The sequence below is a fragment of the Fusarium pseudograminearum genome, chromosome 4 (genome assembly GCF_000303195.2).
Source record: "Fusarium pseudograminearum CS3096 chromosome 4, whole genome shotgun sequence".
NCBI lineage: Eukaryota > Fungi > Ascomycota > Sordariomycetes > Hypocreales > Nectriaceae > Fusarium > Fusarium pseudograminearum.
In genome coordinates this window covers 7,721,914-7,743,674 of record NC_031954.1, presented here as the reverse complement: position 1 = coordinate 7,743,674, position 21,761 = coordinate 7,721,914, and the positions used below count along the sequence as shown (strand labels likewise).

Below are 21,761 nucleotides of genomic sequence, written 5' to 3'. Positions count from 1 at the left end.
GATCGACTCTAAGCTATAGACACGGTCAACTCGACGAGCGACAGATTCTGCAGACGACCCACCCGATTTCAGACTTTTTACACATTCAAGAGTCGGGTCGCTTGGGTCAATCATGTTGTTCGAATCTCCAATATCAATGGTGGCTTTCGAATCGCCGGTACCAATTGTGCCTGTCGAATCGCTAGGATCAATGGCTCGATAGTTTAGATCAGACTCGTGAAAACAAAAATGGCGACAGATCGCAGACTACAATCTCGGATCAGTCGCATGGCGTTACGGTATTAGGTCATGGGCGTTAAGACACAGTAGTGTGTTTCAAATCAAGTCTTTTTCTCTCTCGTCTACTTTTTACTACTCTAGTGCTTCTTTTTGGAGTTTACATTTCGTCCTGCGCCCACGCGAATCTTTCCACCGCCGCCGCCAGATCGATGCCCTGTTAGTATATCAGGAAGGTAATCTTGATCCATGATGTCCTTCTTTCTCTGCCTTTGTTGCTCCGTCGCCGCCCTTGTGAATTCCTTCTGATCCTCTGCGAAAATGAGATTCGTGCCCCAGTTGTTCTGTCCACCTGCATTCTTGGCGAGACGTCCGTTGGAGGATCCGTGGACTGGCTTGGGAACACTGTAGACGTTGCCGCGGTTGTTCCACTGGAAATTCCTCTTGAGATGAACCTTGAAGTTTCCGTACTCGTCGGTTGAGCAACTCGTTCGCATAAGCGTGGGTTGTCCGCATGTAGGGCAGAACTGCTTGTCCATCTCCTTTGTGATCTTGAAGCAGCCGTGGCAGCGTAGAACCCAGTTCTTGAGGTGTGTGATTCGTGCGAGCGAGGGAGCGACGAGGTTTAGGTTCATTCGCAGAGCGACGTTTTGCATGGCGTAATCGGAGGTGAGAACTGCCGCTTGTAGGGTCTTTTGGACGGGGGCTGAAGGACCGGTAGCGCCGGGGGTTGCTGCTTGGTGTTTCTTGAGGTTGGAGGGGGTGATCCAGCCGCCCTCGTCGTCGGAGGCGTCGGAGACTTCGCCTTCAGAGGCTTCCTCGACGGCTTCGATGGTCTCATCGACCTTTTCGCCGGGAACTTGGGGTGACTCGGTGTCTGCGGACTCTTTGACGGGTTCTGTCGTCTCTGCGGACTCTGTGATGGGTTCCTTGGGGGCCTCTGTCTCTGTAGTCTGTGTGGTCTCCGCCGCCTGTGTAGCCTCTGTGGTCTCTGCAGTTTGTGTAGTCTCTGCGGTAGCCTCTGTATCCTTGGTCTCTGTCTTTTCGGCTCCAGATTCTGCTACGGGCTCAGACTCGACGGCAGGCTCGACAGACTCCCCAGTAGACTCTGCGACAGGCTCAATGGTCAACTTATCGGCAGCATTCTCTAGAGACTCCTCCTTATCGGCAGGCTTTGGTGGTTTCCCATTCAGACCCTTTTGACCAGGAGTATTCCTCAATCTCCAATCTCCTCCATTCCTCTCGCACTCAAGCTCATACCCCAAAGCCAAAACATCAATATCGGGCTTGCTGAGAACTGCCAGATCACCAGTTCTGCGCGCAAAATCCCGAATGACCTTGACACTTGCGGTTGTGGGCGATCGAAGGGTGACAAAGGGGAGAAGAGTCGTCTCTACTCTCGATCGAGTGGCGGCATCTCGGATTTCGGAAATGATGACGGGGAGGGTGTAGAGGTGTTCGGCTTTGGCGCGGAGGGTATTCGCAGGAGGGTCGTTCTTGATGAGAGGGCCTGTGTCGAGGACAAGGCTGTGAATAGGCTTGAGGGCGGGTGCGTCTGAAGCCATGGTGATTTATTGATTAGGAGTGATTGTTTGCGTGGGGTTTGGCGATAATTTCTGTGGTGTTGATCGCGGGGCAGACTTTTACGATAAGAGAGATAAGATAAGATAGTAAAATTTCACATGACGGTCAGACACTACAAATCTGCAAGATGACTGAATGATGGATTAACTGCATTGGACATGATCAATTACAGCCCTGGTAGGTATTTCGCTTACTCATTTTCCCATCTACATGTCACGTACACATTGCGCCATTGACAAGGAAAGGGCGTTGACTTCACAGGGCGTAGTCGACAAGACAAGACATGGAGGGCTGGTGGATTAATAATGGAGAATTGGTCCAAAACTTGCCGTGTCAGTCTTCGCTTAACAGCTGTGGCTTTTTTTTAATTGTCTGGTGACTCAATTCCGCACTCAATATTGTTGTTTCTGGTCAAGACGACCTCTTTTAATCTTGTCCGCTATCGGATGAAATGTCAGCCACGGATGAATAGCTTCCATCTGATGATGCATCTGATGATGGTGAGAATGGAAGACATTCAGTGTATTTTCTCAATATTGATGCTTGTGAATGTCTCAGTAATAGACTAGAGACTGATCACTCGATTTTTACGTACAAAACATGAGAGGCTCCACTGATCAAGACATCTACAGGTGGGTCAGTAGAAGAATTGGGACTTCAACGACTTCAACTTCAACTTTATCAATCAGATAAAACTGCAAAATTAAGTACCAAGACACTTAAATCTGAATAGGTTTAGGCTATTCAACATCTGCAGTTCAAACATTATTCAGCTGATTTGTTCGTTGATCGATAACCGAAGTCGGCGCATGTCGAAATGCGCCCTACAACTTGTACTTGTCAAGCTAACATGGTATGGATCAGTCACAATGGGTCAATCACGACAGGGCGTAGAGAAGACATTGATATATATAATAAGGGATGTGATCAAATTTTCTACATTCGAGCACATCTCTAAGTATATTGATTTGATATCTTCAAGAACATCAACTTAGTCTTCATCAAAATGTCACTCTCTGAGAAACCCTTCTCGTCTCATGTCGACGTTCAAGTCGCAAAACTACCTACAACACCCCCAGACTATGAACATCTTGGTATTCACCGAGACGGAAGCTGTCAACCTTGGGGAGCAGCTCAAGCTTTGGCTTCTACACTAAAGGGGAAAATGTCTAGGAAACCTGAAGTTCAGATTTCCATCAACAATCACTTCAACTCAAAGGTGTACACCACCAACTCCGAGATATCTGGTGTTGTGTCTATTACTCCTTCGAGAAACACTCGATTCAATCATGTTGACATCTCCCTCGATGGAATGACCGAAACAAGGAGGGATGGTCCTGATATGACACACATGACGAGCCACCGATTCCTTCGCCTCGAGATGCCCATCAACGAATCCGAATACCCTTCATCGAATATTCTCTCCGCTGGAACAACATATACTTTCCCTTTCATCTTCAATGTCCCAGCTCATCTCACATCCAAAGCCTGCACTCACTCTACCGTCTCCGAAGATGTATGGGAACGCCACATGTCTCTTCCTCCTACATTGGGAGGTTGGGAGAAAGATGATATGGCTCCCAATATGGCACGAGTTAGCTACAGCGTCAAAGCATTTGTTTTGACACGAACCAAGACTGGATTTGTCGCCATCCTAGGAAACTCCCACCGCATCAACGTTATGCCTACATCTTTCGAAGAACCACCCCTGAACATAACCGAACGAGACGATCTGTATAAAATCGAAAAGTCGAAGAAAGTGCGAAAGAATATCTTTTCTGCTTCACATGGTAGAATATCTGCTGTAGCGGCTCAACCCGCTGCTGTGCATCTCAGCAAAAAGGGCTACGAGGCGAGCGGATCTAGTATTCCTATAAGTTTCACGTTTGAGCCTTCGTCTGCAGACGTGATTCCTCCTCAGATTACATCGGCGGCCATGAAGGTTTATTCGCATACTTGGTTCCGCGACCAACCGATGCGAAACCTACCTACTATGGGATCACAGGTTGCCAACTTTGGATATCCCTATTCTGTTTGTCTACCAAAGACTGAGACCAAGATCGAATGGACTCAGAACTTGGACATGCAGTCTACAAAGGCATCACCTATTTTTTACACGGCCACAGTACAAATTCCATTTGAGTTACCTACGGTCGACAAGATGTTTGTGCCGACATTCCACTCGTGTATTGTCTCGAGAGCATATACTGTCAAGGTTGTTCTCGAGGGGGATGTCAAGATTGACTTGATAGTTCCTGTGCAGGTTGTCATGGGGTCGCCTGATGTTTAAACCGTTTTCTGGAGTTAGTGTTTAGTGGTGAAAAAGATATCCTAGCGAGCATTTAGAGTTATTGATACTAGTTTTTTTTTTGAGATACCCTGACCCTGGAGTGATGAACGGTTATGCATATCTCAAGTTAACGTTGAATCTCGTTATTGTGGATTCTCTAAGACGGTAGCAACGGGTTTTACGACGGTGCAAATCGTAGAACAAAATCAGAACTTCTATTCGGAAACTAACAAGATATGTACATACATTAGTAGTCTGATCATCTGTTGAACAAAATGTATGGCTTCACGTCGTCATCTACCCTACGTCAGCTGATCGGCATGATGTTTTCCTCCCTGGGGTGTTGTGCATAAAATAGTGCAACCGTTGGGCTGCCAAGATTTAACTCAACTGCCGTCAGACCCAGAGAGGATTGATCAATTTCCCCGAATTCACCATTGACCTTTCCCTGACATTCCAGAGTCTAGACTGACTCTCGTAATGATGCTTATACCGGGGTCGGTAGATTACGGAAAGTCTCGTTGACTCGTTCCATTTAGATCGACCTGGTCTGTGAGCGACAAGTTTTTTCACGGTTCCACAGATATTACGAGAGAAAAACCAGTCGAGCCAATGTGAGAGCAACGTGAGTAATCGGTTGTGTTTCAATGACGGATTATTATCAAGATAGGCCTTTTTAGATAGGCGATGTTATGGTGCATTGATGGTTTATATAGGAAGGAAACGCCGAATACCGAGTTTCATCTGGTTAGCATCCATGGAGGTGAGGTATAGACTGTAGAGTAATGGAAGTCGGATGGCTTTGAAGTTGGTGATTCAGCAGCTATTTAGTGGTGTTAGGTCAGGTATTTAGTGGTGGTCTAGTGGCGGCTCAGCGACGGCTCAGTAATGCTCACTAAATTCCAGTGATGATCCAGTGACCACTCGCTGTAGGCAAGGCCCCGGACATTAACCACCACCCCGAGTCAAGTGATTAGCCGCGCCTCCATCTCTCTCCATCCATCGTACCACACGCATAACACATTCTCCGAATCCATCGTCAACGCCCGCGCTATCGAAAGGGAAAACCCTCATGGTCAATGCTTTTCTTGCTTACCATTGGGGGCGCTATTAAGCCCCTGCAAACCTTTCTTTATCATCTCCCCACGAACCAATTGAACACCGCCACCCCTGGCTAGCATCCTTCGAGAAGGGTTCTCGCGTGCGTCTTGCTTCTGTGCCAAGCAGAACTCGGCCAAGCCGCTGAAAAAACTCTTCGGATGAGGCTGACGTAGAGACGCAGACTCGTGCGATACTCTCACGGAGCCGACCTGGGGCCAAGAATCGTCATCTTGGCACGTCGAAACGTCTCTCGGCACTTGGACTCTCAACTCCCCCAACATGAATCCTCCTCTCCGCATTTTGGTCGTGTATCGTGTACGTAAAACGTGCAGTCTCCTCAACTTAATCTCTCGCCTCTTTGCGGAGAATCTCTTTCAACTGGAACCAATTCTGGGACCAACTCTGGGGAGAATCCGCTGGGAAGTATTCTTGACTAATGCAAACCTGACTGCAGCCAAGCAAAAGCCCGCGTGAGGCTCTTTTCCGACCCGCTTTAGGTAATCGAAAGACCAGCATCCAAGCTCGAGCCTCATGAGGACGGAGATTCGGCACCGCATAGAGCTTCATTTTACGAGAGAGAAATACAACGACCTGGGGATGGGGCATTCGAGTCTGGGGTAGTCTCTCTCGGGATGAGGAGATTCAACATGTCACAGAAACTGGGCCCAGGCAAGAATCGCCTCTTGTCTAGTCATCGGGTGGACCGTCAAGCACCGTATCTCTGACCCACAGACGCTTGCTCTGCAACTACAAAGATCGGCCTCATTCTCGGTTTCTTGCTCTTATCTCGCCTTGTTCTTTATATTGTGGTCATTCCTCTCATCGTTTCTTCCCTTGCCCATCCCTCTCTCCATCTTCTATCCCCATACTTCACTCATCATGGACCAAATTCACCAGTCTGCCCACCAGGCACCCACAGACAAGAAGAGAGAATCAGTACCAGACATGTTCGACAATAGTGCAGGCGAGATCGCCGTTTGCGACATGGAGAAGCAAAAGGCTGCCGAGGGCAATGCTCACTTCCACCGTCTTGGATGGAAGCGATTGACGGTTGTTCTGATCGTCGAGGCTATTGCTCTTGGATGCTTGTCGCTTCCCTCTGCTTTCGCTACTCTCGGCATGGTTGCTGGTGTTATTCTTACTGTCGGTCTCGGCTTTGTTGCCATCTACACTTCTCACGTCGTCGGTCAAGTCAAGCTTGCTTACCCCGAGGTTTCTCACTATGCCGATGCTGGTAAACTCATGTTTGGCAAGTTCGGATACGAGGTTAGTTCCCTGACACGCTCATGTCTTCAATTCTAACATTCCTAGCTCGTCGGTGTCATGTTCTCCCTCCAACTCATCTTCCTCGTCGGATCCCACTGCTTGACCGGAACAATCGCCTTCCTCAACCTCACCGATAATGGAACATGCTCCGTTGTCTTTGGTGTCGTCTCCGCCATCATCCTCCTCATCGTCGCTATCCCTCCCTCATTCGCCGAGGTTGCCATCCTCGGTTACATCGACTTCGTCTCCATCATCGTCGCTGTCCTCATCACCATCATTGCTACCGGCATTCAGGCCAGCAACTCTGACGGTGGCATGTCCTCTGTCAACTGGTCAGCCTGGCCCAAGGACAACCTCAGCTTCACCGACGCCTTCATCGCCATCACCAACATTGTCTTTGCCTACTCCTTTGCTGTCTGCCAGTTCAGCTTCATGGACGAGATGCACACACCCGGCGACTATATCAAGTCTATCTGGTCTCTTGGTCTGATTGAGATTGGTATCTACACTCTTACCGGTGCTCTCATCTACGCCTTTGTCGGCCAGGATGTCAAGTCTCCTGCTCTTCTCTCTGCCGGTGACCTCATCTCCAAGGTCGCCTTTGGTATTGCGCTTCCCGTTATCTTCATTTCTGGATCCATCAACACCACAGTCGTTGGTCGTTATATCCACGGACGTGTCTTTAAGGACTCCATCATCCGCTACATCAACACCAAGATGGGCTGGATCACTTGGTTGGTTCTCGTCACCATCATCACCATTGTTGCTTTCGTCATCGCCGAGGCCATCCCCTTCTTCAACGATCTTCTGTCCATCTCCTCCTCCCTGTTCATCTCGGGTTTTACCTTTTACTTCCCTGCCATTATGTGGTTCATGCTCATCCGCAAGGGACCCTGGTACTCCAAGGAAAACCTTCCTCTCGCCATCGCCAACGGCCTTATCTTTGTGATCGGCATGATTGTCCTCGTTGGTGGAACTTATGCTTCCATTGATGACATTGTAAGTTTGCCTCTTTGTTATCTTTATGATCCACACTAACAAACCCTCAGATCCTCAAGTTCCACAAGGGCGAAGTCCGTGGTGTCTTTACCTGCGAGCCCATTGCTTAAGCGACGATACCACCAATGAGCATTTTTATTAGCGATGATTTTAGCTGTATATTACCAATTGAACATTTATGACTCCATCTTTATCTCTTGAATCGGACCGTGAATGGATCTGCAGATGTTTTGTTCCGATTAATTTACGTCACCGTCTCCTTAGTATTTTGGAGAAAATTGGAGTATTTGCGACTTGCTTTCATTGGTGCGCAAAATTTTCATGATCGACAGTGATAAGATAGCGGCAGTTGCAACATGCCGGGATAGCAGGGACAAGGATACACGGGTAAAGCCGAGTTCTACAGAGTACGGAGCAGACGGAGTAACTAACTTTCACAGGATAATTAACTACAACAAAGAACTTATGGTCAGTCGATAAAGAGAGGATCACGTCGAATTGAGTCAAATAACACTTGAAGCATAAAACGCCAATTCAATTTATCGCATCTATCTAAACACCCCGATCTTGACAATATTTGTTCACCTCCTTGGTCAGCTGAGCCTTCTTGGTAACAACATTATCCATAATCTTCTTGACCAGGATAAAGTCCTCCTGGGTCAAAGAGCCACCACCATTCCACACCCCCTCCTCCAAAACTGCCCAAAGACCAGATCCCTTGGCAACCTCTTCCATCAGATCCATCACCGCACCCAGCTGGTTGGGTAGCCATGTGATGATGGGGCTTCCTCCTGTAGCTGTGGGATGAAGAGTGTGCTTGATGATGTACTCTCGGGTAAACATCCAGTGTCGCCATCTGAAACTGCGAATGTGATCCAAAAGACGAAGATACAACACTGCAAGACCGAGATCGCCAGACTTTGTAAGGAAGTCTCGTACACCAACTTCAACAGCTGTTTCCCGAACATACTTGAGGAATGCGCGATGAGGCTTGGGTCGGTATTCTCTAAACTCGACGAGAATGTCCGTCAACGGGTTCTTGGGCATGGGGACTTCGCAGATGTGGTCCAGAAGAGGAATGATGGCATCGTTGGCTCCTGATTCACCTCTGAAGAATTGAGGCTTGTCGCCATATTGTCCTTCATACACTACACCATCGGGGAACATGGATTGCTTGGTGATGCCGTAGATAAAGGTTCGGTAGGTCATGTAATCCTTGGGGAGGGATTGGCTCCACATACCCTCCATGTTGGTCTCGATGATTTGCATCGCGTTGAGGATAAGCTCCAAGCTAGCCTTTGCTTCGGCGATCTTGGTAGCGCTGTCGGTCTTTTCAGCTGCTGTGAGGAGATCGACGGCTCCTTCGATCAAACCACCTGTTTGGGCGACCATGTGGATGTGGGTGAGAATAAAACCGGCTTCTGAAGACTTTGCGTCGAGACCCTTTTCGAAGGCGCGGACTAGTCGGATGTTGTCGTAGTCGTCGTGGCCTTGCTCGGGGTGAACGAGCCAGTAGTTGTATAGTGCGTATGAGGCAGCGTAGGACATGAAGGCGGGAATATCGAGGCTGAGAGGTGTTAGTAGGAGTTGAAAAGAAACTGGAAGGGAACATACATCTCTGCACACTTGACAAGAGGTCCAGCGATACACTTGGGAAGGGTCTGTCTTCCAAGACCGTATCCACCATCATCACTCTTGCTGTAATGCTCCCAGCACGGCTCAAGCAGATACGAAGAAGCGATGAAGCTATAATCGCGGAACGCAGCAGTAATGGCAGCCATATCCTTCTTATCAGTACCAGGAACAACGAGGTTATCAATCTCGGAGGTCAAATCAGGAAGACCGCCATTGTCGATGAGAGGACCTAGCTCAAAGGTGGCTAGCAGACCTGGTGTACCGTCCAATTTCTGGATGGGAATATCATTGAGAAGATCCGACACGGGGTCGAATTGGGATGGGAGCTTGGCGAGAGGAAGAGAAAAAGGTAGGTATCCTGTACGGGTGGTGATGGTGAAAGGGTCTTCGCCCTCTGGGAGCTGAGAAGGGTCTTTGCGAAGATAGGGGAAGAGGGTGTTTGCAGCAGCCATTTTGTGTATGTGTATTTATTCAATGAAGAATTTGGTAGTTGATGAGAGAAGATTTAACTGATGAACTTGTTCTACTATATACATTGAGGCCGGAACTGAGTATCATGGCCGGAACACGTTCCGGCCATTGCGCCCTTGTTGAACAAAGAAGTTGAAAGATAGCCCGATGATACCCTGATGGAACGATTGATAATGGAAATAGTCTCGTGATGGGGTTAGTTTAGACTAACGGCAAGGCCGGTGTTAGGGCCGTGTTTACTTACCCCGCGATCGAGGGGTTGATTGTTATCTAGAAGGATTGTAGTTGTTCTTTGGTCATGATGCTTTACGGATGTAGTTGATGATGGTCATCTAGACTAGCATCTACACCGCCTCATTACATATCTTGGGTTCAAATCCTATTCGACATCCCGTACTCGTTAAAGAAAGATCACAAGAACAATTACTCAATCTTTGTCTACTCACTTGCTCATCTGATCAAAAGCTTGTAGTAGTTCTCAGACATGGGGGTTGTAGCGGCGGTGTGGGGAAAAAAACCGCCTTGTCATGACAAGAACAATAGACTTTACGCCTTGGCGTTACAAGCCAAGACTAGCTAACGCGCCGCCTTAGTTTGACAAGCTGGGGTAAGATAACTGCAGAAAGTTAATAGTCTGCGCCTTGTTTGGACATATGAGATTGTAAGGTTATTTTGATGAAGAGTGATTGGACAATTGGAAGGTTGTTATCTCAGAGGGGGTACACGTGATAGGAGTTTGACATTAAGTGCCGTGGGTGATGGGACAGGGGTTATTACCGACGATCCCGTCGATGTTCTCAAACAGAGGTTCTAGATATCACAGAGCTACAGCATTGAGATAGTAGATACAGGAATAGAGGGTATGGTTTAAATCAAGTTAAATAGATAGAAGGATCTGAAGACCATAAACAATATCATCAACCCATCTTGGGCGCTTCATCAAATACCTTTCGCAGTCTTTCATCCAACCACTTAACATCCTCCATATTCCCCGGCGGCCCTCCAGCCCAATGTCCCCAAATCGACGGATAAACATCCAATTGCGCATTACTCCCCATACACTTGACTTCATACTCCGAGTCCTCAGGCCTGCAACAAAACATTAGTAACATATCCAAACAATAGATAGGAAAACTCACGGAAAGTAGAGATCAGTCTTGCTAGGAAGAACCAGTATCCTCGCTTTGATACCAGCCATAGCCTTTTCAAAATCCCCATTGTACGGCTCCTGCTTACTCACATCTCCGCTCTGCCATGTCTGAAGCATGACGAGTAAATTCTCTGGGTCTTTGCTAAGAGCCCACTTCTCCCAGAAATCCTGCATGAATGTCTCAAGATCAGGAGCGTTGTAGAATTTCGTAAAGAGCTTCTCTCTGTAAAAAGCCTGAGAGAAACCCCATCCTGCGTATCCTCTCCCAAAAGCTTTCAACCCGACGTCCTTTTCTTTATCGGTCCAGTTTCTCTCACTGTATGACGGAGACTCAACACGTCCTTGGATACTTCCCGCTGAAGTAGCTCCTTTTGCTGCTAAAAGTGCAGATTTAACACCTTCGAGAAAAACCTGGTTGTGAAGCGATGTTCGCGCTGAACCACAGAACGGAACGCAAATGTCCATAAAGTCAGGATACTGCGTAGCCCATTGGAAACTCTGCGCAGCGCCCATAGACCATCCGAGTACAGCGCGGAGATGCTTGATTCCCAAATGGGTCATGAGTTGGTGCTGGGCTTTGACATTGTCGTAGAAGGATACATCAGGAAAAGGAGTGATATCCGAGTTGGACGGACTAGTAGATTGGCCATTTCCGAAAAGAGCTGTTATGATAATAAAGTACTTCTCCGGAGAAAGTGTTTTATCATCTCCGATGAGCCATTCATTGTCTGAGATGGCGCCCGAGAACCATGAAGGGTAGAGAACAGCGGGTAGAGAAGGATCACCAAATGTTTTGTAAGAGATCCACGCTCTGGGCAATACACTGCCGTTTTGTAGGGTAAAGTTGCCTAGAGAGTAATTCTTGATATCAGTCATTTTGATGAGTGATGGGTTTTGATAATCATCAACTGACGCGTCATGACAACCTCATATATCTATCTCTCCCCCGCTCAGACTGAGACATGTCTTTCCCCTCACATTCCTGCAATGCCACACTAGCTTCGCCCTGTCTTGACATGCAACCACCTTCTTTATCTGGAAGTAACGTAAACGCGTCACACGACATGCATCTCGAGTCTTATCTCTTATCTCGTGCGGAGATGAGATGCGGAGGTGCGGCATGATAAGTAAGTAACATCTTTATCTCTATCTCTATCTCTATCTCTATCATCCCATTTGAACTCACTATATAAGTACATCAATTGAATCAAGCAGTAAATAATCATCATTGTCAAAATGTCTCGCAGAATTAGAACTGCCCAGTCCGTCTCCTTCGATATCCCCGCCGCTGAGCAACCCCATCTTCATAACAGATGGCACCCAGAGGGTACGTTTATCTCTTTCCACCAAGAACCACTCTAACAAACACAGTCCCAAGCATTGCAGCCGTCGAGCCAGGAGAGACGGTCAAGATTGAATGTCTCGATTGGACAGGTGGTCAAATCGGAAACAACGACAGCGCCGATGATGTTCGCGATGTCGATCTCACAAAGATCCACTATCTCACTGGACCATTTGAGATAAAAGGCAGTGAACCTGGTGATTTGCTCGTCGTCAACATTACCGATATCCAACCCTTTGATCATTCGCCCTGGGGTTTCACAGGAGTCTTTTCAAAGGACAACGGTGGCGGTTTCCTCTCTGAGCATTATCCAGATGCCGCCAAAGCAATCTGGGATTTCGACGGTGTTTATTGTTCGAGCCGTCATATCCCAGGTGTTAGATTCCCGGGATTGATTCACCCTGGTATTCTTGGCTGTGCGCCATCTGCTGAGATCCTAGCGGAGTGGAACCGTCGTGAGGGAGATCTCGCTGCTTCAATGGCTGGGTCTCATCCCGATAAAGGGTTTGCGCAACCTCCCTGTGAGATTAATGCTCACGGTGGATTAGCCAAGGGTGATGTTATGGCCAGGATCGCAAAGGAGGGAGCGAGAACTATTCCCGGCAGACCTGAACATGGAGGAAACTGCGACATTAACAATATTTCCCGAGGATCAAAGACGTATCTCCCCGTTCATGTTCCTGGAGCCAAGTTTTCTGTTGGAGATCTTCATTTTAGCCAGGGTGATGGTGAGATTAGTTTCTGCGGTGCTATCGAAATGGTAAGTGTTCTGAACCTCATAATTACTCCTTCTGACATTATAGGCTGGCATCATCACTATCAAATTCGACCTCATCAAGGGTGGAGTCAAGTCAAGAGGTCTCAAGAGTCCAGTGTACCGACCAGGCGACATGGGACCTACCTTTAGTCCATCCAGATATCTCACCTTTGAAGGGTTCTCTGTCGATGAGCAAGGAAAGCAGCATTTTATGGATGCCACAATTGCTTACCGACAATCTTGTCTCCGTGCGATAGAATATCTCAAACAATTTGGTAAGACGCTCTTCTGTGGTAGTAATGATTGCTAATTATTATCTAGGCTACTCTGGCGAACAAATCTATCTCCTCCTGTCCTGTGCACCAATCAGAGGAGCTATTGCTGGCATAGTTGACATTCCCAATGCTTGCACCACGCTGGGCATACCCATGGATATCTTTGACTTTGACATTTCCATCGAAAGTGAGCCTGTTGCTAGGAATCTGGGAGCTTGCCCCATTTCTCGCTAAGTTTGGAGGCCGACATCGCGTTTGAACTCTTGTAGCCATTCTGCATTGTCGACTGGTGTTTGGTTCCATGGATCATCACTGGGCTGTTAGCGGTGAAATTGTAAGGAGCACGGAACTTACTCGTCGTACAAGATCCATCTTGCTTGGTATTTGAGTTCATCGTCGCTTGGAACATGACGATTTGGATTATTAGGCGACATTGTCGTCATGACGAATCTTGACAGTTCTCTCTTTAACCTTCGGTAGCTGTTGTTGTCGTTTATAAAGAATGGGGTTGTTGTTCGGACTTTATCCTTGATCAAATGTCTTGTTTCCGCCTGTACTGCTATTGCAGGTATTTCAGGTACACCCTCTGGAGACAATGATCTGTTTTCTGTCATCCATGGCTGTACCAATGAAATATCCAACTCCATTGAAGAATCCATAGGTACAGCAGTAGCAGCCTGTCCCCATAGTAGATAAGAATCGTCCATTGATTCATTTGGCATAGATAACAAAGCTGAAGCACGCTGTCGCAATGGGGCGAGCCAACCAGTCGAACTCCAAGCCAACCTTATTAGAAAAGCAAGGAATCTTGTCGATGGATTTGGTGAAGAGATCTCTATTCGACTAAGAACATTGCAAGCTTCTTGCTGTAACTCTGAATCTGATGGGAGATGACCCATGGATACGTGTGCCGTCATGTACTGTTGCAAGGCAGCTTCTAACTCGCAGTTCTCAAAGATATTTCCCTTTCCATTGATCTTCAATTGACTGAGTCGTGATTCGGCTAGTTGTTTTGTTGGACGTAGACGAGCTTGGTTGGCAATGTCGGCAGCCGACATGAATATATCCCATAACCAGGACGGAGATGAAGTTGCTGGATTGATTGAAATGACTTCAGCGCCTAGAATGACTGAGCACGCTTCAAAGTGAAGTTCCGAATCGGGCATATCGTGTTGGTGACGGTTTTGCATGTAATATTCCAGTTCCAATTTGATCAACTCGTACGCGCTCGTTGGTGTGTCGGCTGGTCCTTTTGTAGCGGCAAATGGTAAAGGCGAGTTTCGTTCGTGATGTATAAGATCTGGAAGTCAGTATACCGAAACCTGTCAAAACTCGGAAAACCTACATGGTGGCATAGCATTATCAATCCTATCAATGATCTTGGCCTCGAATCCCCAATCACCCTTCCAATGCTCCATCGTGTTGCCTGCTTTGAAGTGATCTGCCAAATGGTGCACGCGACTCGCCCACGTCGTAAGATCAACGCCGCAGAAACCGCATCTCGATCGAATCTCCTCCATCATGACTTTCCATTCATCCATAGGCCATTTCAGAAACTTGGACATGTGGACCAATCTCAGATGTTGCTGGAGATGGTCTTTTCTATGGTATGTCCTCTCTTCGTGTGGTCTTTCGATGCATGCGCTTTGGTTGTGCCCATCGAGATGTGTCTTGTCGGGATTTTTCATGCCACAAAAAACACACAAAATTCCTTCTTCAGGATGGATTGCTGTTGGTCCTTTTGGTGAACATACCCAGTTCTCCAAAGACAGATGGAGAGATTTTTCGTGTCTCTGCCAATCGTACTTTGTCTTGAACGTTTCGGTGCAGAAAGTGCATTGATATGTGTTTTGCGCTTGAAGGAGGTTTGTTCTGACTTCTTGTCGTCTCATCTTTGTACGTCGTCTGCGGCCGTGACGTTTGAAAATGTCGAATAAAGTCGACGACTGCCTTGAATGGGCAGAACTATAGGATCCAGAATCATGACTTGATACTGATGTTCCTCTGCTGCTAATCGACGAACCGTTGCTCCTTGTACGACCCTGTCTTCCAAAAGCCGCCACAGCGCGAGAAATGTCGTCCACGGTAGCAGCTTCATGTTCCGGGGGGGAATTAGCCCATCGCTGAAGAGGATTCATGGCTTCAAAGGGCGCAGGCGTAGGTCTTCGTCTGGGGGTATCGATGGGTGTGTGATGACCGGAAGAGTTTCCCGAGTCGTCGTTGCGAAACATGGGCGATGTCGGTCTCGATAAATGGACCTTTACTCGTCGTCTGGCGTTGGCAAACCAATTGGTGACTTGCTGCCTGTTGAGCCCGGTTTGCTCCTGAAGGTCCTGTACATCTTGAATACTCGGGTACGGATGCCGTTCATGCGCCGCAAACCAATTCCTCAAGATCTTAACGCTTTCGGAAGAGAAGCGGTTCCCGATTTTTGGCGGGGCAGCAGAGGTTTGAAGAATGCCTGGGGAGATTGTGTCTGGTTCGATACCAAATGGCGAGAAATCCAGGTCAGAAAGTAAAGTATTATCCCTGTTCGATTCGTCCATTTTGATAGAGAATAAATGATGAGAGGGAGAGAGACATTGCGGCGAAGACTCGGACTTGTTCAGCAAGGGCGGAGATCCACTCGCACCTTCTCTTCTCTTTCCTTGTTGGTTGATGAGTCAGGAAACCACTAACAAACACAAAACTTCATGATATTGGCAGATTGGGAATAGCACGACCAAACAGTGTACGATTTATATTTGAGTTATAAAATAAAGGTGTAGCCAGAGAGAAAGTCATTTGTAGTAAGATTCCGATAACAAACCTCTAGAGTTGTAGCTGTTGTTGAAGTGAAACTACCCTGCATCTGTATATGGGCTGTCAGCAAGGCAGGGCGTTTTGACTGGTCAAGTATCGGATTAGAAACAGGAATTAATTTTAATAAATAATTCTGAATTAAGAAAGATTACTAGGACATAAAATGAGAAGAGAGAAGCCAGGAACAACACAGCTTGAATGTCACCGCGCATTTCGGACCAATATCTGCCCGCACCGCTCTCAGGTTGATTCCTGACTGCATCGCATGTTTTCCTTTTACAACCCTGCTACAATTTGCGAAACAGCAAATACACATTAACACGACACCACATATCAAGTCATGGCGCCTTTGTTGATTGCAGATGGAAAAATACAGATTGTTGCACAGACCGCAAACAGCGTTGCCTATGCCGTCGAGAACGATAGTAACACCGGATTGGCCAAGGACAGCCCCTTTGTTCTAAAAGGTGGAACAGTCTGGTATAAAGGGAAACAGGCCCTAGGACCAGGCAAGGATATTGATGAATCGCACGAAAGCATCAAGAAAGAAGCAACCATATACAAGACTCTGGGACAGCATGACCGCATCCTCAAATGTTTCGGTCCCGAGGTTGACGTCCTCAATGGCCAAGATTCGATACCGAAAGCCTGGGCGTTGCGTCTAGAGCGATCTCCACTCGACAGTCTTCGAGACAACATAATCGATACTTACAATAACCCTCCTAGCCAGCTGATTCGACTTCAACTGGCGCATCAGTTTTCTGAGGGTGTTGCCCATCTCCATCATATGGGAATTATCTGGGGCGACTTGTCAACTCGAAACGCATTTCTGTTTGACAACTGGCAACTGAAGCTGGGTGATTTTGCTGACTCGGACCACATGAATGCCTATCCCAGTGACTGGTATGGCTGCGAGGACCGCTACTGTCCTCCTGGTTCAAATAACCCCCAAATGCATGATGTTGGGACCATGAATCGCGAGTTATTTGCCCTGGGTAGTGCGATCTATGAGATAACCGAGTGGAAGCTACCATATGGCTCAGATACAGAAGTGGTGGACGGTGATGTTGCCAAACAGTTAGTCAACGGAAAATAGCCAGATCTTTCTGACGACAATCCTGCAAGGGCTGTTATTCAGAAGCTTTGGGGATACTCCTATGAATCATCTAATCAAGGCGTTCAAGATTTGCAGGATCTTTTGGGTTGTTGCGAGTAGCAACTCTCTCTAAAATGACAAACATACAGGGCGGTGCCGATTTCTAGCGTTGACTTGGAAAGATTGTAGTAATGAGGACCACTGGTCATTACTATTGAAATAATATTTACTTCCCATGTTTATGTAAACACCTCAAGGTATAGCGCCACTCTTGACTTCCCTGATCAACCCTTCCTTATACAAAGCCTCCACAATATCAAAAATAACAAAATCACAACCCCGACCAGCCATAATATTAACAGATACAGGAGTCGACTGGTTCTGCAGTGTGACATTTGAGACACTCCCCATATCAAACGCACCCAGAGAAATAGAGTAGTCTGGAATACCCGCCACCGAGGCTAGTCGACCTGGAAACACAGGAATATGTGTTGGAGAGGGTGGCTTAGACTCTGTTGACTCCTTGCAAGCTTCTTCTGACCCAAGAGTCGAGTTGCAGTTGACTGTTGTGTTGAGTCGCGCAATTGTAGCTTTTTGATCGGAAATCTCATCCATGAGTTCGCGGATGGAGGGGTTAAAGGGGCTGCCTTTGTTAGCTTGGCATATCATTGAATAGGGATACTTACTTTTGTGCAATGTCTGGCTTGTAAAGCAAGCCAGCGACAGAAATGTAGATGTAGATAGCCTTTGAGCAGGATTTCGTGCTTGGAGTTAGAAGTTCTTTGGCTACCCAATCCTCAATAGTACTCTTCAAAGCCAAATCCTCTTCATGCAGCTCTTCCGTATAAGTCTTGTTAATTTCAAGCCACCCTCGACGAGTACCGTCAACGACATAGGGAAGGGATCCATTGTGAGAATCACGATAGTCGTCAATAAAGTCCTTCCCAATCTCGGTCCATTGCTCCCATCTTGTGAGTTTGCCGTATAATATACCCACTGCTTCCCCCAGACTTGTACCATTGTATTCCTTTGGCGTTGAATTGCTCCAAAGATTGTCGACGTCAATAGTCTTCGGTTTTGCTGACAGAATCTTTGACAGTCCATCTAAGAAGCCTTCTACAGCTTCTGCTGCTTGTGTAGACTTTCGCTCCAAGTCTTGGATGTCAGACTTCGTTGACGGGTCAAGAAAGATCTCCGATGGAAGTCCATCATAATCTTCCAACTCATCGTCATAAAGAACCTTGTTGATCCTTGCCCACATCCGAGGATCACGGACAATTATCCCGGCTGTATCCATAGAAACAGACAAAGGTAGTGCTCCAGTGAGATTAACGGCATCTTGAGTTGGACGACCCCCATGAACACCATTCGTAGAAGCAGGACCGCGTATACTACCACCAGTGTCACTTCCCAAGCTCGCATCAAGCCAGTCATACGATGCAACAGCCGCAGCGGAGCCACCAGAGCTATCACTAGGAGACTGGTACCCATCTCCTCTAGGATTAACCGGGAGGAGATAGTCGATATGTTCTGTGACAAACATACCAGCAAAAGCAAACTCTGAGAGTTTATTCTTGCCAACGATGACAGCACCGGCGTCGATGAGTTTCTGGACTGCGATGGCCGTTTCTGTTTTGACTTTGCTCATGTCGTACCATGCTTTATTGCCGAAGCTTGTTTTGACTCCTTTCATGTCGAAGAGGTCTTTTATACCGATGCGAAGACCGGCGAGTGGCTGTTTTTTAGTACGGGTGAAGTAGAGGCGTGATGGGACAGCAATGGTTAAGCCTGCTGCGGATTGAATTCCTGCGCGGAGAGGGTGGTGAGTTCCATTGGGGTCTTGATACGTTGACTAGTCGTGTTAGCGGTATCCAGGACTGAAGAGTAGTTTTGGGAACGTGCTTGGATGAAAGCTTGAGAACTATCAACATATAGTCGGTAAGCTCGATATACATCGCCTGTATAACGATGGACAAAGTAGGGACCAGCTGGAACTGATTCTGTGCCAGTGTATATAGCTGAAACATTATACTCTGACGAAACGTTGTGGGCTACATCGGAGTCTGATTTGAAGTACAGAACTAAACTGTTAGCTGTATTCGTATCTCGCCTATTTTACACACCTTGAGTGAAGTGTTTTGTCCACACATCATCTCTCTCGTACGCTTTAGCAGCAAGATTGATACGTCCATCAATTGGAAGCCCGCTCGGTCCGACGACGGTGAGAGGCGTAAACTCGCCATCGTGGGCGGAGACGTTCCAGTCTTTTAGTTTCCATGCTGGTCCGGGTGGGATAAAGTATTCGAGGTCTCCGAGCTGAATCTGTCTCGAAACAGAAGCAGCTACACCTGCGATGTACAAGACACCAAGAATGAGAAAAGGCGTCATATTGAAGGCCGAGTCCGTGATAGCTTCAAGAATTATTAACTGACCAACAAGGAACATAGCTTTATAATGTTATATTCTGCGCTTCATATTTCCTAAACAGGAAACCACCGCGATTATGCCAATGCTGATGTGTTTACGTAGGCCAAGGACGCAGTGAGCGGCACGTGAATATCTAGGCGAATTAGAGACTGATATAAGCTGCCGAGATATTTTATTGAGGCGGAGCTCATACTGAGCCTCCAATTGATCAAGCGTTACACGTAATAGTTAGTTACACAGTAGCGACGCGTCTTGGTTCTACAGATCCAAAGTTCAGCTGCACATATGGTGTCATCAATCTATTTTCATCCTTGGACAGATAGGCTGCTTTACTCGCAAGAATGAAATAATTATGCTCTTAATATCCACGATTAAACCCAGAAATTGCTTTCAACCATCTTTGACTCATCCCACAGGCTTGCTCTTATCAATACCAACATCCCTTTTAAACGCCTCTAACCAATCCTTATTCTCCGCAATAGTCTGATTAAACGGATCATCACTAAGTCGTTAGCTACATCACCACTCTTTGGGGCTAAAAACTTACTCATTATAACTAATCCACCTCGCATAATGCTGAATCTCTTCGTCCGAAGGCACTCTGCTGGCTGGATTATGAGGCGACATGATCCCAGCCACCCATCTCCTCAACTCCTGCGTAAACCACCGCCAGTAATTATGATCGTTCAGAAACGCCGTACTCGTTTTCAGAACTAGAGATTGAGCTGCCAAGATGTGAGGATTCGGTCGCAAAGGCGTGGTCCACGTGTCCGAGGCGTCGGTGGTGGTGGAATGTCGCTGGCGAAATGCTGCGAGCCAGTAATCGTCATCTGCAGCTGTATGATTCAAAAGTGAATCCGTTCCATGAACTATAACTCTTGATTGATGACGCAGTTCTTCGTCTGTTGGTTCAAGCCCTATGACGCGTTGCATGTTGAGATAAGAACCCAATTCCTGCTCTAAACGCGTGTAATCCTGGATCATGGCATTTAGGTTGAGACATTGCGAAAGATCAATCAACTCTATACCTGTTCGTTGGCGAAAGGGAAGCAGCCAATCGCCTGGTGAGTGAATAACTCTTACGAAAAAGTTGGCGATAAAGTCAGATGGTGTTGCAGAGACTTCTTCAAGACGACCGACAATCATACAGCACTCTTCTCTCAACTCGTCATCTCGAATACTCAGCCCCAGGAGCTGTTTAGCCTGTACAAATTCCTGAAGTTGTGTTTCGAAAGGACATCCTTCAAAAATGTTGTTCTTGCCGCTGATTTCCATTGATGATAGGCGACTCTCTGCGTTGGTTCGCATAGGTCCGAATTGTGCTTGTTGGGAGATTTCCGCGCTAGAAAAGACTAAATCTCGCAACCAGGAGCAACATACCAATCCTCCCGTCGAAGACTCGGAAGCAAAGAGGATTCGACATGCCTCGAGTTGCATTTCGTCTGCTGTTGGCATCCGTGCGTGCTGATAGAAATGGTTCTGCATGAAATATGCCAGTTCCAACTTGAGTAACTCGTACGCTGTCCGTGGTGTTTCGACGAGGGCTCTGCTCCCTTCAAAGGGAAAAGGACTATTTCTTTCCGTCTCGATAAAATCTGGATTGTTAGAGTAATTCTCAAAATGTTAGATTTACTCACAAGGGGGTATCGAGTTCTCGACAAGCTCAAGGATATGGGCTTCAAATCCCCAATCACCCTTCCAATCAGCCATCGTCTTGCCGGCTTTGAAATGGTCTGCTAGATGATGAACTCTATCACTCCAATTCTCCATGACAAGGTTACAAAAGCCGCATCTTGACTGAATTGGAGGCGGAGGTGCTTTCCATCGTCTCATAGGCCACTCTGCGAATTTTGCGTTGTGGACAAGTTTCAGATGCTGGTTGAGATGGTCTTTTCGGTTAAAGGTACGTTCTTGAACTGGTCGGTTCTTGCATGCAGAGTAGTTATGACCCTCAATGTGAGCATCGTCGGGGTCAACGTGTCCACAAAAAACACATAGCGTTTCAGAACTGTCGTCTTTTTGACCACGCGGTCCTTCGGGACTACAGACCCATCGCTCGAGTGGTAAGTGTAGTGAGTTTTCGTGGCGTTGCCAATCGTGTTTTGCTCGAAATGTTTCTGTGCAAAATGTGCATTGGAAGGCTTTATGTGTTGTTGCCAAAGATCTTCGTTCTTCTTTGTATGCGCGTCTTCTGCGACGAGAAGAGCCTCGACTGAAGAGACCATTAAGACCAAATGAGGTTTGACTAGTGTGAGAGTTGACAGAACTGATAGAGCTAGATCGTGACGTTCCAACACTTCTGACTGAGGGTGTGCGGGAGAGTCTTGTGTATGGACTCGTCGAACCTATC

General features: G+C 47.1%; 10 protein-coding genes across 10 annotated transcripts, besides 1 other annotated feature; 4 read left to right on the top strand and 6 right to left on the bottom strand.

The window, feature by feature from the left end:
• Positions 1-356: 356 nt before the first annotated feature.
• Positions 357-1,781, bottom strand: FPSE_07319 (uncharacterized protein; the record flags this gene model as incomplete). Its single annotated transcript, XM_009260437.1, has 1 exon — positions 357-1,781. One exon carries the CDS (start codon positions 1,779-1,781, stop codon positions 357-359), a length of 1,425 nt encoding a protein of 474 aa, XP_009258712.1.
• Positions 1,782-2,806: 1,025 nt separating this feature from the next.
• Positions 2,807-4,090, top strand: FPSE_07320 (uncharacterized protein; the record flags this gene model as incomplete). Its single annotated transcript, XM_009260438.1, has 1 exon — positions 2,807-4,090. The coding sequence occupies one exon, from the start codon at positions 2,807-2,809 to the stop codon at positions 4,088-4,090; it is 1,284 nt and encodes a 427-aa protein (XP_009258713.1).
• A 740-nt stretch (positions 4,091-4,830) lies between these two features.
• On the bottom strand, positions 4,831-5,490 carry FPSE_07321 (uncharacterized protein; the record flags this gene model as incomplete). Its single annotated transcript, XM_009260439.1, has 2 exons — positions 4,831-4,913; positions 5,187-5,490. The coding sequence occupies 2 exons, from the start codon at positions 5,488-5,490 to the stop codon at positions 4,831-4,833; spliced, it is 387 nt and encodes a 128-aa protein (XP_009258714.1).
• A 580-nt stretch (positions 5,491-6,070) lies between these two features.
• On the top strand, positions 6,071-7,566 carry FPSE_07322 (uncharacterized protein; the record flags this gene model as incomplete). The annotated part of the gene is made up of 3 exons (XM_009260440.1): positions 6,071-6,457; positions 6,503-7,456; positions 7,507-7,566. The coding sequence occupies 3 exons, from the start codon at positions 6,071-6,073 to the stop codon at positions 7,564-7,566; spliced, it is 1,401 nt and encodes a 466-aa protein (XP_009258715.1).
• Positions 7,567-8,008: 442 nt separating this feature from the next.
• On the bottom strand, positions 8,009-9,543 carry FPSE_07323 (uncharacterized protein; the record flags this gene model as incomplete). Its single annotated transcript, XM_009260441.1, has 2 exons — positions 8,009-9,023; positions 9,071-9,543. 2 exons carry the CDS (start codon positions 9,541-9,543, stop codon positions 8,009-8,011), a joined length of 1,488 nt encoding a protein of 495 aa, XP_009258716.1.
• A 936-nt stretch (positions 9,544-10,479) lies between these two features.
• FPSE_07324 (uncharacterized protein) lies at positions 10,480-11,588 on the bottom strand (the record flags this gene model as incomplete). The annotated part of the gene is made up of 2 exons (XM_009260442.1): positions 10,480-10,651; positions 10,702-11,588. 2 exons carry the CDS (start codon positions 11,586-11,588, stop codon positions 10,480-10,482), a joined length of 1,059 nt encoding a protein of 352 aa, XP_009258717.1.
• A 360-nt stretch (positions 11,589-11,948) lies between these two features.
• On the top strand, positions 11,949-13,320 carry FPSE_07325 (uncharacterized protein; the record flags this gene model as incomplete). Its single annotated transcript, XM_009260443.1, has 4 exons — positions 11,949-12,039; positions 12,084-12,814; positions 12,858-13,086; positions 13,133-13,320. 4 exons carry the CDS (start codon positions 11,949-11,951, stop codon positions 13,318-13,320), a joined length of 1,239 nt encoding a protein of 412 aa, XP_009258718.1.
• A 116-nt stretch (positions 13,321-13,436) lies between these two features.
• Positions 13,437-15,632, bottom strand: FPSE_07326 (uncharacterized protein; the record flags this gene model as incomplete). The annotated part of the gene is made up of 2 exons (XM_009260444.1): positions 13,437-14,386; positions 14,432-15,632. 2 exons carry the CDS (start codon positions 15,630-15,632, stop codon positions 13,437-13,439), a joined length of 2,151 nt encoding a protein of 716 aa, XP_009258719.1.
• Positions 15,633-16,000: 368 nt separating this feature from the next.
• Positions 16,001-16,021: a repeat region.
• Positions 16,022-16,228: 207 nt separating this feature from the next.
• Positions 16,229-16,984, top strand: FPSE_07327 (uncharacterized protein; the record flags this gene model as incomplete). Its single annotated transcript, XM_009260445.1, has 1 exon — positions 16,229-16,984. One exon carries the CDS (start codon positions 16,229-16,231, stop codon positions 16,982-16,984), a length of 756 nt encoding a protein of 251 aa, XP_009258720.1.
• Positions 16,985-17,236: 252 nt separating this feature from the next.
• FPSE_07328 (uncharacterized protein) lies at positions 17,237-19,372 on the bottom strand (the record flags this gene model as incomplete). Its single annotated transcript, XM_009260446.1, has 4 exons — positions 17,237-17,627; positions 17,671-18,836; positions 18,938-19,065; positions 19,108-19,372. 4 exons carry the CDS (start codon positions 19,370-19,372, stop codon positions 17,237-17,239), a joined length of 1,950 nt encoding a protein of 649 aa, XP_009258721.1.
• Between the last annotated feature and the right edge of the window lie 2,389 nt (positions 19,373-21,761).